The 17,306-nt window shown below is 34.7% G+C and overlaps 2 protein-coding genes and 1 non-coding gene across 4 annotated transcripts; all 3 read left to right on the forward strand.

Annotated features, from left to right (window-relative positions):
• Positions 1 to 852: 852 nt before the first annotated feature.
• On the forward strand, positions 853 to 924 carry TRNAW-CCA (transfer RNA tryptophan (anticodon CCA)). Its single transcript has one exon. It is a non-coding gene; the product is annotated as a tRNA-Trp (tRNA).
• A 1,021-nt stretch (positions 925 to 1,945) lies between these two features.
• On the forward strand, positions 1,946 to 5,409 carry LOC147524160 (hematological/neurological-like protein). 2 transcript variants are annotated; one of them, XM_086602166.1, is made up of 5 exons: positions 1,946 to 2,299; positions 2,388 to 2,458; positions 3,989 to 4,121; positions 4,286 to 4,594; positions 4,882 to 5,409. In XM_086602166.1, exons 1-5 carry the CDS (start codon positions 2,150 to 2,152, stop codon positions 5,152 to 5,154), a joined length of 936 nt encoding a protein of 311 aa, XP_086458292.1. In that variant the 5' UTR covers positions 1,946 to 2,149; the 3' UTR covers positions 5,155 to 5,409. The 2 variants fall into 2 exon arrangements, with proteins under 2 accessions (XP_086458292.1, XP_086458302.1); XM_086602176.1 differs by having other exon boundaries at positions 2,098 to 2,299; positions 4,286 to 4,567.
• A 1,448-nt stretch (positions 5,410 to 6,857) lies between these two features.
• LOC147524161 (uncharacterized) lies at positions 6,858 to 7,490 on the forward strand. Its single transcript, XM_086573746.1, has 2 exons — positions 6,858 to 7,164; positions 7,210 to 7,490. Exons 1-2 carry the CDS (start codon positions 6,858 to 6,860, stop codon positions 7,488 to 7,490), a joined length of 588 nt encoding a protein of 195 aa, XP_086429872.1.
• Positions 7,491 to 17,306: the final 9,816 nt, after the last annotated feature.

The following is a 17,306-nucleotide window of genomic DNA, read 5'->3' on the forward strand; positions in this document are numbered from 1 at the left end:
ATTTGGATTTTGCACATACATTTTTTCCCATAAGTTAATAATGCCTCCTTTTTCTTTTTTAGACGACCAAATGAGTTATAATTCCATGTTAGTTTTTTTTATATTCTTTTTCATTACCTTTTGATATAAGGGTGTCCAAAATCATTGCTCCCTCATGGCCTCATATAACCTATGTTGCATGGACACTTGCGCAGATGCAAACACAAACATTGCGACTCGGTTATATCTCAAAAAAGTAGGACACGGACACGGAAATTAATTAATATTTATAATTTTATTTTATATAAATAGAACATTAAAAACTAAATTAAATGTATCAACATTCATAAATTTAAAACTATTCAATATAAATAGCCACAAGATTAAGTTTAATATTTTCTAATCAAACTTTAAAAACATGACACAAGTCTAACCAAAATAAAAACCGGAAAAATTGAGTTTTTAAGTATTATTTTGATTTATTTTATATTTTTTCGGGTCAAAATCCACGTCCTGACTACGTCTTGACCCGTGTCCGGTTTAGTTAACCGCGTCTTGACTGTGTTGACCACATCGGACGTGCGTCCATACCACGTCTGTATCTGCGTCCGATGCGGACAGACGCGGACACAACCCTTTGGTAGAGACAAGGTTTTCTACCTCCCTATATATCGGTAAATTGTATGCAACTTTTGTCATTTAATAATAAGGTATATATATATATATGTTTTTCTTTTCTTTTTTGAAAATTAAGTTAACTTTGCACGTACGACCTATTGCTTTCACATGTTGATTAATTTTCAATGTATTATTGCCAGCAATATATCTTCATCACTGGAACAGAGAATACCATTGAACAATTACAGCAATAGAGGATCTGTGGCGCAATGGTAGCGCGTCTGACTCCAGATCAGAAGGTTGCGTGTTCGATTCACGTCAGGTTCATCTAGATTATTGTTTTTAAACAATCTTAGCAATGTTGATCTTGTAAGCAAGTTGCATATGCCCTTGACACAAGGGTAAATAGCATTGATTCCATTCATCGCTTTCTTGCTTTTGTGAGACATAGCGTGTTGCTATAAAAAAATCTTCTGTGTAGCCGTGTGGGACATTAAACATCATTATCACTGGATAATGAGTGATGGTGAGATAATTACTCTTCTGATTGGAGTGTTAAGTGCATCTTAAAAGTATTGATTTAGGTGGCTATAAACATAGGATTCCCCTAAACCTAGGCATTAGGAAAAAAACACCATCGATTTTTAACTTAATTAAGAATCCCCTGAAAATAAGCTGGTGTATGTTACAAGTTAAGCATTTGGTTGGTAAAAAGCAAACGCAAACAGTTTTAAATCTTTGCTCGTGGGACATCATCACATCTACCACTCTTTTTTATGGGTCTCGCACCCACTGGCCACTGCCAATATGATCCTACATCACTGTATTCACCAATTTCGAATTTAGCACGTTCAAATTTTGCATAATCATTACCCATTGAATATCCATTTACATTGCTAATTTCATATTTGCACTCTAATGAAATTTAACTCTTAGAGGAATCTGAAAAAACTATATGAAATGCCAAGTAAGATGAAATTGAATCAAAAGTATTTTGATTGCCCACTCTCATGAGCTCGGCTTTATTGTTTGGCCCAATTTGGCTATGATGGTAACTAGAGACAGACTGAGCGTGAGCATTATTCTTCACCTAACTACACTTCTATCTTTGGACAAGAAATTTTTTCAATTTGATGTTGATCTGTTTCTGAATCTATGAAACATTGTTTCTTGACGTACTCTATTTCTACAAAAAAACTGATTATGTATCACTGAAATAACTCTAATAAACATTGACCTTTAAATCAATTATGGGCCTACCATAGACTTTTAAATCCAGCCGTTTAAATTCAAAAAAACGAAAAGAAAAATTCAAATTTAAGTTTACGCATGTACAACAACGTTTATTATCTCTTTCTCGTAGAAAAAAAAGGAAAGGGAAAAAAACAAGACTCTGTAGGATTTGATAGTGACAAATAAGAAAGAAGAGGACTTGAACGTCATTTCAAGGTTTCTCAGTATCCTTTATAGAGAAACTAAAAAACCACTATAAAACCTCTCACTCACTCTTCATTTCAACTCTTTTTTTATTTATTAAAATTAAAAAAATAAAATGGAGAGAGTAACACCAGTTCGAAAAATACATACAAACACAGCAGATCTATTGACTTGGTCTGAAAACCCATCTCTTGATTCCTCTTCTGCACTTAACTCTGCTAATTCTAATTCTAATTCACGTTGTTCTACCATTCGTTCTCATCAGGTAATATATTTGGTTTTTTTAAGAATGAAATGTTGTTGTTTTTTTATACAGTTTTTGATGGTTGGTTTTTGGTTTTGGTTATTTGCAGCCATCTGATAAGATTAGTAAAGTTTTGTTTGGTGGTCAGTTGACTGAGGAAGAAGCAGAAAGTTTTAAGAGGTGAGTTTTTGAATTACTGTCAGTTTGTTTATTGTGTAAAGAAATAATTTTGTTTACTTTTATTTATATTGCATTGCTTGATTTGGTGGAATGTGGTTTCAGATCTGTGAAAATTGTTGTTTGAAATGTTGATCTGCTTCTGAATTTGTACTGTTTTTCTTCTCTGGATTTCAATTTGGTGCTTGTTAGAATTGAAGTGTGTGAGTTTATAGATAAATGTGGGAAAATATGAATTTCTATTTTAGATGGTTAGATCGGGGGAGACATTAGGCGTGAATGTGTATGGATTTGATTCTCTTGTTGTGACTTGTGAGGTTTGTGTCGGATATTTAGACGCAGTAGTAACTTTCAAGGTGGTGTATTTCTTTCATATTAGGCAATAAGGAAATTGGTTTAGTTGGTAAAGCTTAATGCATTAATTAGTGGGCATATTCTCTCTCTAAAAGACTTAAATCTTTATTATTTTTTAAAAATCTCATGAAGATCAAAGGCTTCGCAAAATGTCCTCCCACTGTCAATTTTTCTACTCGTGGAGGATTCACTTGTTTGGAATGAGTGTGTGAAAGGAAATTTGATAGTTAATTTTAAATGCATGGAGGAGTCAGAGTATTTTAGTGACTGAGTACCGATTGAATGATCTTAGAAGTGTTAAGTCATGTGAGAGGCTAACGATGCTTTTATACTAAAATGAGAATTGTATGGGGATCAGATTGGTTTTTTCTGCTTGTGAAGATGAAGTTAAAAGGTTGGGCTAGAAGGCCTAAGTATGGCTGGCAAGGAGGTGATTTAGCATGGTTTTTTTATCGATAGGCTAGTATATAGTATACATGTTTAAAAGGTCGGGTTTGGGAATATGGCATAAAAGTGCCTTAATTGTGAAATTTTACTTGATTGGTATCTTTATTGAGAAATGCCTTTATCAATAATTCTTTACAGGCATAGTACAATTTATTTAGTCAAAATTACAGTGGTCGATAAACCAATATTTCTCAAACCATCATCACAAATGCCGGCTGAAAATCGATTTACTCAGGATTATGTGTGAAAATTTTGGCATAGATTGCTTACTAGTTCTCGAAAAATAGTATATTTTGTGAAAAAGTTTATATTATGGCTACATGTATATGCTATGCCTTTGATTTTATGAATATTTTAGTGCTGCCTGCTTTGGACTTAACTAGAGTGATTTTATCTGTCTAGAATCTCTTCTTAGTATCTCGGATGATATTCTCTATAAGGAGGAATGCATATGTATTTTTTTAGCAGTGCATCAGGCATTCATTAATTTTTTAGGCATGATATGTTTTATTGTCTTCTCAGTAATATCTTACTATATCCTGTTTAGCAAGGGGACTAGTGAAAAATGAATGGGAGGCTTGAGTTTTTACTTACAAATACAATTGGATGGTATTGTGTGAGCTCATTTGAAAATGAAGTCCGACTCTGATGCTTTTCTTGTGTCTACACTGTCGGTGATTAAACTTTTATCTTAATATTTGGAGGCTTTATCAATTTTTGTACGACCTCCAGGAAACCTTGTTCAGGGCATAAGATGAAGGAGATGACTGGTAGTGGTATCTTCACAGGCGAAGGCGAGAATGGCACTTCAGAAACTGGCAATTTCAATCAGGGTTCTAATAAAACAGGTTTACGTGTTTACCAGGTACCTATCTTTCTTTGCTGATTGTACATAATTACGAGGTTATAGGACATTAAAATTTCATTGTTATGATCGTAGTCCTGATTAGATGTGCTATATACTAAGGCATAGAATAATCTCAGCTGTATGTGATTTTGGCTGAAACATGTTTTCAATTGGATTCTCAGCAAGCACTTAATGGAATCAGCCAAATCTCATTCAGTACAGAAGAGAAAGTATCTCCTAAGAAGCCAACCTCTCTGCCTGAGGTAGCAAAGCAGAGAGAGCTCAGTGGCACGCTAGAAAGCGAGGATGCAAAAATGAAGAAACAACTGTCAGATGCAAAGTACAAGGAGCTTAGTGGGCAGGACATCTTTGGTCCGCCTCCTGAGATTCCTCCTAGGCCATTGGCTGCACGCAATCTGGAGCTGAAAGGAAGCATAGACATGGGTGAACCTGCACCAAGAAATGTACGCACGTCAGTCAAAGTCTCTAATGTGAGTTGATTATTTATGAGTTTTGAAATAATTTCACAAATATGTTACTCAACCTCAACATCACGATCATTTTGATAACCGTGCATTTCAGATTTGGATTGCCCAGGCATATAGTTGTTCACAATTGAAAGGAAACTCACAAAAAAAATATTTGAAGACATGATTGATATTAAGATTATTTAGTTGGCTATGCTTTAGACTGTCCCACTCCGTATTTCATTTTGCATACTTTCAGCTCGACTTTGTGTTACAAAAATGCAAGTCTAACTTTTTCTTTCTTTTCAAAGCCTTCTGGTGGCCAGAGTAACATCGTGTTCAGTGAGGAGAGTCCAGTCAAGACAGCTAAGAAAATACACAACCAGAAGTTTCAGGAGCTGACAGGCAATGACATATTTAAGGGAGATGCTCCTCCAGGATCAGCTGAGAAGCCACTTAGCGTAGCAAAGCTGAGGGAAATTAGTGGCAGCGACATATTTGCTGACGGGAAGGCAGCAAACAGGGACTACCTTGGCGGTGTACGTAAGCCCCCTGGTGGTGAAAGTAGTATTGCCTTGGTTTAAGTTAACATCTAACTGTCATTCCACATTATTACAATACCTTAATGTTTGGGTTTTCTTCTAAAAGTGTCCTAGTGGAAGAGATACTTTAGCATGTTTGACTGATGAAGGACCTAGCCTTTGTCTTGATGTTCACTGGTGTTCTTGCTCATTTGGAAAATGGGTTGTGTTGTATGTGTCCAAGTATTTAACATCAAAACCTGCACAACAGTTTGTGTCCCTAATTATTAGTAAGGTATTATTTGGTGGCATCATTAATGATTTGTTTCTGGTACTCTTATTGTATGGCAAGGTTTTATCGATCGACCTACTTGGTGGGGATTGTCATTCACTTATTAATGTTATTCTCTTGAAGTGCATCTGTTCTCTGCATTGCTGTAATGTGCTGCCTTGCCTACAAATGCTTAGTAGAAAAAAAATGAAGCTGAATCAAGCTTTTTAGAATCTTAGTTTGGTCTACGAGTTACAAGTTGGCAAGTTCGTAAGTTTGATCTCAGTGGGGATATAATAAAGTTATTCTATATTTAAAAGAAAAATGGTGATAATTGATTTAGTTCGGGTAGGACATTATTTCCCTGCACAGTTACATCATGGGATAAGACGCTTTATGTTAAGCTTCAAGCTCAAGTAATGATTAACTGTGATGTTGCCCATGGGAACGCGTCCTATTTCTATTGATTTTTTTTTTTTCTTTTTCACAGTGGAGGTTTCTAAGAACTGAAAGTGACAATTACCAGCGCAGAGAGGCGACAGACGAGAGAGTTTGTTGTACACAACAACACACACACCTTGTGTGCTTTGAAGTTTTGAAGGATCTGGTTCTTTGTTCTGAAGATCTCCATGACCATTGAGATCATCCTCGCCAACAGAACCTAATTTCTTGTCGGTTTTTTATTTTTTGGCCATCCTTGGACGCTTTTGAGTACAAAGAAATTGTACACTACCTCTTTCCTAATTCCAAATTCTTTGGATTGGAATTTCTTGAGTGTTGCCAATTAATGATACAAAAGGGCTCACATGTCCTGTACCAATAAATCAAATTAGGAAGTTACTGAGCACTACAAATCGTAATATGTTACCGAAATAGAAAAATAAAAACTGAAAATCATACACCGCCACCTCAAATTTGTCCATTGCATCTTTCTTAAATTTTATTTTGAGGTAGCATGGCAACGAAAAGGCGTATGATTCTCCTCCCAGAAGGTATCTTGTTTGATATCTTCTCTAGATTACCAATCCAATCCCTCTCTCAATGCAGGTTTGTGTGTAAAGATTGGTGCAAATACTGGTATGATTGTATTGACGTTGCACCATTCTAGAATTAATCATGAAGATCTCAATTTTCTTGTCCTCTGCCATACTCATGAACTGTATAGCAAGTTCTACTTGGCAGACCATCAAAATCCTGGAAGCTCTTTAAAGGCCCTTGATACTGGCCTTGACCTACCCCCTAAAGAATATGAAATACTCGGTTCTTCCAATGGTTTGATGTGTCTGTGGGAACCCCATTGTAAAGTTTTCTATATTTGTAATCCCATTACAATGGATATCTTGGAGCTCCCAGAAGTCCCTTTTCGTCTTTTTTCGCGTAAAAGAACGTTACTCAATACTCTCTGTTTTGAACCCGCTGGATTTGCCTATGATGCAACACGTACAAGGTTGTTTATACTTGGGTTTTCCCCGATAAGGTCCACGGCTGGAAAGTAATGAAAACTGCAGTCCACATATATAGTCTTGGGCCTGGGAAGTGGAGAAGAATTAATGATGTTCCTGCTACTCTTTACTATAGAAGCAACTGTTCTCAGGTTCTCCTAAACGGAGCGCTACACTGGGACATACATCCTGTTGATGACCATGTTGATGACCATGATCCATTCGCCGGGTACATTGGAGCCGTAGATATTGCAACTGAAAATTTTGTAGCCATTAAAGAGCTTTTTTTTAGTGTAGATGATGTGGAGTTATCGAATGATGTAGCTGTGGGGATACTAGGAGCGAGGTTGTCTCATCCAGGTAAATGATTTACTCGATGCCAATTTGTCATATGGGTTATGAAAGAATATGGGGATGTGGAATCTTGGACAAGACAATACAGTATTAGGAAGGAAACTCTAGGGCCATTGCGGAGCGTGTCATTGAAAATGTTAAGAGTAATGGAGAACGGAACTATCTTAATCCAAAGCAGTGAATATCAAGGTTACTATGATTTAGAAGAAATTCATGGAATTCTGTCTCTTTCAAACCAATTGGAAGCTGTTGTTCATATGGGCAGCCTCATTTCACCTACAAGGATTGCTGGAGTTGCTGGCACAGATTCAGAAACTCATAGCTTGGGTTAGAACTTTTTTTTTCAAGTTATATAGTGTCTTGAACCATAGTACAAAATATCAGGATATGGGTATTTATCAATACTCAATTTCTCGATATGTATCGTGGATATATCCTTCTTTTTGGGGATATTTGACATTGTTTCACATGCAAATATCATGGATATATCCAAAATATCAACAAATATCGTAGATATTGTAGATATTTCTTAATATATCATAATACATTATTTATATTTATTTGAAATATAATATTAAATATTAAATAAAATTGTTACATACACAAAATATCACAAAATATCCCCAAATATCATTGAAATATCACCGATATTTACAGTCATATATATCTCTGAACATATCGTGATATTTATAAATCTTTCTTTGAAATCTGAATAGATATCGACAAATATCGCGATATATCGTGATATTTTGTACTATGTCTTGAACAACTTATATACTATTTTGAACAACTTTTTAATTTACGCTTATTAACTTGTTTGGCAGCTTATATATGACACTATATTAGCGGTGCAAGACACTATATAAGCTGCTATATTTAAGAGAAAGCATGTTCAAGCCGTTGCTATACAAAGGTTTTTTTATATTATTGTTCAAGGAAAATGAAGGCTCTAATGTCAATATGTTCTTCAAATTTCGTAATACAAAATGCTGTTGTTATTAGTTTGTTTACCCATTTACTGTTGTCTTGTTGAGGATCCCGCCCTTGAGGAAAACAAACACAAGTTTCTCAAGGCTGATCTCTTACCAGTTCATAACTAACGTAAGTTCATAACACCCAGATCGAATGTGGAATATGGAGATCACAAATTCACAAAGCCGCCCTAAGAGTTGGATCATTAAAAGGAGGTACACAAAGACGCAAATCGACAGACTATAAGCCTAACATACTTGAGATCACTAGACATGCTACAATCGAACCCTAAGAAAGTAGAGTTAGGAATCCTACTTCCTAGTCATGATTTTCTTTACAATCTTAGGGTGATCTTTCCTAAGATGAGTCTGCGCTTTCCCATAGTTACAAAAGAAACATTCGCAAGCACAACACACATAAGTGAGTCCCAAAGTGTCATCCCAAAACTCTTTTGTATAGTCCTCAAGATATCTCATCTTTTTGTTCTTGGTTAACGACTTAACCTTCTTCATCATTGCAAGTGTAGGCTCTATTTCTCTTGAAGAACGCTCTTGGATCCTTTTGCTTTTTTTTGGCTTCACAGTAGTCCATTGATTCTCATAAGGCACTGCATACTTTGATGTGCTCTTAGACAATGCAAGCGTTGGAGCCCCTATATACGTATCCCCAAACAACTCAGATTCACTCTTTGAGAGATCGTCATCGACATCCTCATTTCCAACAACTAACCCTTCATACATGTTTATTTCTCTACTATTTGGGAGTTGATTAAGAGGAGTAACTCTTTGCTGGTGCCGCTCTGCTTGACCATTTGTGTCACCATGTCCAACCTCAGTGAACTCTGAGGATGCCAACTAAGAAGCGGGTCTGATGCTTGCAGAAGCTCCATTGACATATGCTAAAGCTACATTGACATTTCTTTGTCTTTGGGTCTTTGCGACAGACAATTCGAATCAGAGCCGTAGGCCGAGAAAATTTCGAGTTTGAGGCGAGACAAGCGCCAGTGGGAGTCGCTATGTAGGCCGATCTTTGTCATTTCTTGTGCTCTAGCATTTCTCCCTTTAGGAACCCAGACCTGAGGTGGCGAGGCTGGACATTTGTTTGTAGGATGCCCAAACCGACAGCAGATGGTACAAGATGGAGGCTTCCAAGGATACTCCACATCCAGAAAAACATGTTTACCCCCAAGCTAGCTTAAGCTTTACTGATGCAGGGAAGTCGAAGTCCAGGGGAATAGTAACGCATACCTTTGCAAAGTCCAGCCTTTTTTTCTCCGATGTAGCTCCATCCATACAGAGTGGCTCACCAATCAAGCTGGCCAAATATGAGAGGCCATTCTTTGTCCAGATTGTTTTTGGAACTTTGAAGATTTTTGCCCAGATAGGAACAATGTTAATATTGCTTCTTTGTCCTTCAACCTCAGGTGACCAAGGCCGAATTACAAATATCTTACCTGCAATGAAGAGAGGACCACCTTCCAACACCATTTGTTTGTCCTCAATCATAGCAAACCTGATAAAAAATAGTTCTCTGTCCGTAGTTATCTCCATAGTACCTTTGAGTTTCCAAGTTCTTTCCAATGTACTCTTCACAATAGGGAAACCCAACCTCTTATCCAAGAAATACCGTACCACCGTGTCCTTCCATTCACTTATACCTTCATCGATAATATCTTGTGGAACTACAGCAACCCCATCTTCAAAGATGGGTGCGCAACTATTTAACTTAGTGGTTGCTGAAGAGACTGAGCTACGGTTATGAAGCAGAGAGCTCCAAAGAAAAGGAGGAGGTGGGGGAGAGAGAGGGGTGGGATGAGGAGGTTGAAGCCATGACGAAATGGTTATTAGGATAAAGATCGAATCTCTACTCAGGTGGTCTGAAGCTACCCAAAAAGGAAAAAAACGGAAAGAAAAGAAAATAGGATCTAATAACCTAAACTAATAACGTCTATTTTGGGAAAAACAGGTACACCAGATCGCAGGGTTAGAATAACCTAAGTTACTCCTGTTCTCTCACCTAAACATATTTCTGTGCAAAGAAATACTTACAAAACTCGTCAAATCTCAATGCACGAGGAGAATGCAGCTTGTGTAGATTGATAGTGCAAAGCAGAAAGACTTGGAAAGATACCTCTCATTCTTGTCGACATTCAGAGACGAGAATCTCTACTCGGCCTCACAGAATAACAGTTAACCATCTCCCTAGAGGCAACAAGACCCACAATATCACAATTGGAATATACAATCATTTATTATTAAATGTTGTTTGTACTTTGTACTGCAGGCTATCGTAATTGTTGCATGGAAAGGCCATATTCTAGAAAGATTTATGACCGATGGATCTGGTACTGGATAATTGATTCATTGTTTCGCAGTGGACCAATACCTTTAATCCTGCATTCTCATACTAGGCACGCTATTGTTATGCAAATATCTACACTAAATTGGGTCGTGTATATATATATATATATATATTATATATATATTTAACAGTATATAAAACATAAGTAATTACTTAGATGCTCCCATCTTTTCTTTTTAAGCAATACAAGGAAAGAATCCTCCTCTGTGTGCATCTGATTGTTAGTGGAGATGCCCTTAGAACTGGTATTCTCCTACTTGACAGTTTGGAAACCATAAATGAAAGACAGGGAGAGGCCATCTAAGGGTTTGACGACCTTGTTTCTCGCGAAGAACACAAATTCTCACACAAGAATTCAATTGAGAAAACCTTTCTCTACAACTCAAGCTTTATATTCATTAATACTAATTATGGCCAAAGGCCTACAACTCAAGATATAACTAAAGAAACTATAAATTAGAAGCTGGCCTTCTAAATCAAATTTAAAAACTAATAATCCTAATTCTCGGAATTAAAATAACCTATACTAAAAACATCAAAATAGCACCTAAACATAATTAGAAATAACCCTAATGTATATATGGATCTAAAATAAGGGTTTAGAACCTCTTGGATGCATCATCGTCTTTCTTGCTCATCTCATATTAATACACATTATACATATCATTGTGCACTGTGCGTATTCATATTCGTATTCCCACAAACTCAAGCAATGCAAACTCAATAGCTCTTAAATCAGTTTAAAATGGTTGAATTAGTTTGCCAACAGTTTTTTCCAGACAGATAATACTTCAAAAGGTATATTTAAACATAAACGAGCTAAAACCTAAGTTACTGCATGAACAGAAAAGCGCATCCCCGCCTCTTTCCCAGTGCTCAAACTATATTGAGATACAATCTAAAGTTTAAGCCATTTTTGGGAAACTCCTAAAAGAAAATGAAAAACTGAAACACCTCAATAATAGGTAATACATAAATCAGTTGTGGAAGTACACAAATTGTCATAAAATTACAGTAGAACATTTGCCACTAAGAATTTAACTTCTAAAGCCTTTAAAAAAAAATCAAACTCACCCTCCAATTAATCACTTTCTTAATCAAAAGTGTTTTATGTTCCATATTTGATTTCATCTATAACAACTCTATTTTTCAAATAAATAAATAAATAAATTATAACATGTATTTTATTTTGTTTTATTAGTCTTATTTCGACATGGGCCTATTATTTACAAAGTGGGCTGGTGGGTTTTAAATAAAAATAAAAATAATGAGATAAAGATAGAAAGAGAAAAACGTGAGGAAAGAAAATGATAGGGGGTTATAACCACCGAACATCTTTCCTTGTATTTGGGGGTTTTGGAAATACAAAAGTTAAAAAAAAAAAAACATGCAAAAGAAAAAGAGAAAAACAAAAAAAGAACCTAATGCTTTAGAGTGTTGGAGAGTAAAAAGGAAAAGGGCGGAGGAAAAAGACAATCACATAAGGCGGCGACAGTCAACTTTCGTTTTTATATAATTGATTTATTGGTTCGATTAACAAAAAGTGAGTAGTCTAAATCTTATTTTTATATAATTGATTTATTATTATGGTTTAGATTAGTTGTGTATTTAATTCTCTATAATGGAACTTTGAGATCGAAATTATTTGTTTATTCAGAGACTTTCGGTATACTAAGTTACTAGCACCAAAAATTTAGCTTTGATATATAGGTGTTATCGTGTTGAGGAGTATTTGTATACGGTAGTGAGTAAACCATGTGTTTATTGATTGATTGGCAGTATTATATAGGTCTGCAACTGTTTTGAATGATGTGAAGTGACTGGATTCATATTATAGGGTTTTGATTTTCAGAATTTCATAACTGTTCTTAGTAATTTAAGCATAGAAAATTCGATTGTAATATTTTTGATATAAATCCAACACCTATTTACTTTACTGTAGACACACATATCTACAACTTTCGTGTTTTGTAAAATTTCATATATAGTCGTTTTGCATACTAATATTGAAGTTGAAGTCTGACGCAGAAACTGGCACTGAAATTAAGCAGTCTGCAGTAATAAAATCTTATAAAATAAAAAAATTACTCTTTTATGTTGATTCTAAAACCATTAGAATCTAGACTTACAGAGGTACAACCTCATACTTTGACCCGAGTTCATACTCGTGTTTAAGATTATGAAAACTGACTTCAATATATGATGATTGTTTGGGCACATATTTTGGACATATTGCATTGTAGGAAGTGTATAGGACACTATACTTTGTAGATTTGTGTGAAACCAAAACCTAATGAAACCTTAGAGAGTCTTTTATCCGTCGCAGTGAACCTCACTTAATTTGGATAAGTGACGGAAAAGATACGATCTTGACAATTCTATGCGTCATAAATTCTATTCGTCAGAAAACAGTTTTCTGCATAGGGTTTGATCACAAATTTCATAAATCTAAGGGGAGATTTAGAGTTTTTGTTAAAAATAAAAAGGTGAGTTTTATGAGTCTTCTTTCTAACTCAATTGGCCTCCTCACATTCCGAGTTCTGTGGAGGTAAATATAATGTTTGGAAATTTGGTTGACAGAAAATAGTGTGTCAGAAATCAGTTTCTGTGCACTGTGTTCAAGTCCAATTTTAATATAGTTAGAGTGAGAGTTAGAATTTTTGTAAAACATAAACAAGTAAGTTATGAGAGTCTTCTTTTCAACGTAAAAGGCCTTGTCACGTTTGGACACCTGTGGAAAGAGTTGAGTCATTCGGAAGATGGTCCAGTCCGTCAGAAATGTAGTTTGCTGAAAAATTATAATTTTTACCGTTTTCGACCTAAGTTTTCTTCTAGATGGGCTGAGTTTGGGACTTCGAGTTCTACATGAAAAAGTAAGTATACCTATCTTAGTTTTCAAATAATCAAGTGGTGTATCATTTGGATGACTATAGAAAAAATTATTGTTTTGGCAAGTTAGCTAGATAACCTACCATGTTTTCTTTTAGGTAATCTCTAGTTAACTTTTCTTTTTGTAATGAGATAAATGATTGTACTTAGGCATATGGGTGTCTTGATTGCTTAATTTCACATTTGTACAATTGTTGCACAAATCCTAAATGTTAACACGTGATATGTTACAATAAAGTTTGAGTTTAATATATATAATTGAGGAATGAGAGGAAAATGAAGTGTGCAACCTTATGACATGATTTCTTATTATTCTTTGACTTTGACTATGTGGCTGATAAGAACTTCGAAGACTTGATTCCAATCTTGAAAGATTTGGATACGTAAGTAGTTTTGAACAAAAGTGCAGCCACTATATTATATATTAGTTTTTGTGATAAATGGTATGTGGAAATTGATTGTGCTCTTTTAGAGTGTTGCTCCTCGATTGGGAGTGTATTTTAATTCATGAGGCATTTAATTAATGTGTTACTCATAATTGAGAATTTTGATATATATATATGGTTTATATATTCGATATTGAGGCGAGTTGAATGACTATTGTGTTTGGAATCTTTATTAATGATTCTACTGTGTGATCGAGAAGATGTATATTTTATGATGAAAATATTATAATAAATTATAACTCTTCGGTGTTAAAAAATGTTATAAAAAGTCATGTGAAAATTTAATGTGTCACCCACATCTTTAGATCTCTCCACGCCTTTTTTATGAAAAGAAAAAAAATTAAATATTTATGACTAATGATGTCATGTGAAAAGCCACCTTAGAGAGGAACTAAAGCATTTGCTTTACAAATTGACTGCATTCCTTGAGTGTACGGGAATGTAGGTCTGGGTATTCCTTGAATGTGGCGGGAATGACCCAAGGTATTCATTGAATGTGTCGTGAATGACTTGTTAGTGTTATGATGAGTATTCCTTGAATATGGCGGGAATGATCCAAGGTATTCATTGAATGTGCCATGAATGATCTGTTAGTGTTATGATGGGTATTCCTTGAATGTGGCGGGAATGATCTAAGGTATTTATTGAATGTGCCATGAATGACTTGAGATTTTATACCCAAAGAGGCTGTGCTTATGTATATGGAAAGCCCCAAGATGGCTGTGACTCACAAGTTATGAGTTTACAAGATGAAAATATGTTTCCTAGAGATGATATCCCTGCTTGGGACATATGTCTTGTAGTGGTACTCAGTGTGAGTGAGGCACACGGGTGGGTATGTGTGATTTGGCAAATGTGTGAAGTGCAAATCGTGGAGTAGGAACTAAAGGTTGGGCAATGTCTGTTAATAAATGAGTCAACAGGATAATTAATAAGCACAATAAAATATTGATTTTATGTATTAATGAATTATTGCATATGAATATTTATGTATCATGATGTACATGCTTTCTTACAAAGAAATGTTTGTGTGGTTTGTGTGAGTTGCTACTCACGAGGAATGAATGTACTCTCTGGTTGTGATTTTTTCCCGTTTTCATAAATAGACGAATGATTTTTAAGTAAAATGTTGGTTTTATGTATGAGCGAGTTGTTGGATATAATTGGTTGTGTATTATGATATGATGCATATAATTTCTTACGAAGGAATGTACGTGAATGTGGTTAGCGTGATATGATGGATATGGTGGTGTGACATAAATGTTAATATTAACGATATATTATACCAGATTATGTATACTCATGATGGTTATAGTAAGAGTGAAATAAATGTATATTTTAAAGGATTACGTTTGCAGGAAGGTAGGACTTATTAACTTTTTATACAGAGACGTCCTACCCTTACACAGAAGCGGTTATCGGTAAGATTTAATTCAATTACTGAGTTATTAGAATGAGTTATTAGAATTGAAATCTTACTTGGGAAGAAACTACACACCGTTTTGGAAAACAGAACTATCTTGTCTTCCAAGTTGAAATGGTTGGTAATGTTTTATTTATTTATTAGAAAATTGAATGTAGTACTGTATATTTTATTTTAGTCTTACTCATATAAGCAAATTCAATTTGCTGACCCATGTTTGCTTTCTTTTGTAACGTGGGTGTATTCTTAGAAATATAGATGGTAGAACACAGTGGATGACGATGTTAGTTTGATTTGGATTCGCTTTTGGAGCCTTACTGGTTTAAGTTTTCTGAATTGGAAAGTTTTTATATGAAACATATGTAATAGAGTTGGTTAGTAATTTTTTTTGGGTTATTTAGCTTTTGGACCACATTTTAATTGGATAATTTGCAGTTGGTCACCAATTGATTGTTTATTTGCATTTAGGCCAAAATTGACGATTACCCATCCATATTTTATATATTAACATATTTACCCTTAGGACCAAACTCTAATTTACAGTTAAAGTTTGGGGCCAAACCCTAATTTTGAGATAAAACTTGGGCATTTAATAAAAGGCCTAAATTTGTTCTAATTCCGATTGTATGCTCTAATTATGATGCATGTAATTGATAATTGACCATAAATACAATAACCAACTCTAAATTGACATAAAATTAGTTGCTAATTGGGGTGTACAATTTTATGTTTTTGGTACCATTAAACAATCATTTTAGAGTGTTAATATTCTCCCCTTGTTACGTCTATAAACTCACCCTTAAAAAATTATATTATCTATTATATATACACCCCTCTATTCTTCCACCTCTTCCATTAGCATAAGTTCATCACCGCCTCCTTGAAAGTTAAAACTCTCTAATTGGATAAATTAGCCACTCAAATATTCACTCGATCTCTTTTACAAACATTTATTATATTCTAATTTATACCTAATGATAGCAATTGAATCAACAATAGATTGTTCAACCCCATGACTAACACTACTAATAAATTGTATGAGGTGTTCTACAATCGGTCATCTTTATATAGATGTAAGAATCTTGTTCAAATTTAGGCTTGAGATAGTCCAATTTGAACAATATCTTACGATTATTTTAGTATAAAAGCTAATGAAAAGCAAACACCTTCTAACCTCTAAGTATAGCAATTGAATTATGCATGACAATCCTAAATGTGTTCATAATAATATTCGTGAAGTTTCGTTTTGCTCCTACTATAAAAAAAAAATTGTGTAATGATCGAGACTATTTAATTCGTACAATTATGCAAAAATTAATAATATGCATTTTGTTTTCCTTCCACCCATTACTTTTGGGTCGTATTTGCGTGTGTATGTTTTTTTTTTTTGATAATTTTTTTAATTAACTTGGCTTAGATGCATGATGTAAGTTGGTTAAGTTGTGGTCACAAAAAAACTCTTATATATATGACCATTAAATCAAATCTTAGATTTTGTGTGTTTGACTATTACTTAGAATTTTTAGTATTTGGTCATACTATTAATAGTAATATTTGCGTTTGGTCCACAAGTAAGTCACGTGTATGCGTAGGGAATTTTAGCCATTTTTAGGAAATTATATATGGAACAAGACGGTCAACGCAGTTAACCGTTAATTTTGGCTCAAACGCAAATAAACGATCAATTGGTGACCAACTGCAAATTATCCAATTAAAAAGTAAGCTAAATAGCCCATTTTTTTTTTGTGAATGAAGAGTTATTCTTTCGGTTTTAATTTGATCTCATTTTTCTATATCGTGTTTCATAATGGGTTATTAGCTAGGGTTTCGTTTCATCTTGGGTTTTCAGAAGATGGAATAGGTTGACGATTGAGATAATTATATCTTGGATAATCCCGGCCTATTTTTATTTTTTGGAAATTTGGGGTGTGACATCATTAGTCCTTCAACTAGATTTTGGACCCGGGCGTACGCCCGGGATCTATTAAATATTTTGTGTGTTGAAAAGGCTTTACAAAATGTCTCACACAAATTTTCGAATAAGAATATATTTTTAT

This window comes from Coptis chinensis, chromosome 1, assembly GCF_015680905.1.
Source record: "Coptis chinensis isolate HL-2020 chromosome 1, ASM1568090v1, whole genome shotgun sequence".
NCBI classification, from domain to species: domain Eukaryota; kingdom Viridiplantae; phylum Streptophyta; class Magnoliopsida; order Ranunculales; family Ranunculaceae; genus Coptis; species Coptis chinensis.

Coding starts and splice junctions, on each gene's coding strand:
- LOC147524161 (XM_086573746.1), top strand. CDS start 6,858: ATGAAAACTGCAGTCCACATATATAGTCTTGGGCCTGGGAAGTGGAGA. Junction 7,165..7,209: donor AGCGAGGTTGTCTCATCCAG/GTAAATGATTTA, acceptor GGGTTATGAAAG/AATATGGGGATGTGGAATCT.
- LOC147524160 (XM_086602166.1), top strand. CDS start 2,150: ATGGAGAGAGTAACACCAGTTCGAAAAATACATACAAACACAGCAGAT. Junction 4,122..4,285: donor CAGGTTTACGTGTTTACCAG/GTACCTATCTTT, acceptor TTGGATTCTCAG/CAAGCACTTAATGGAATCAG. Junction 4,595..4,881: donor CGTCAGTCAAAGTCTCTAAT/GTGAGTTGATTA, acceptor TTCTTTTCAAAG/CCTTCTGGTGGCCAGAGTAA.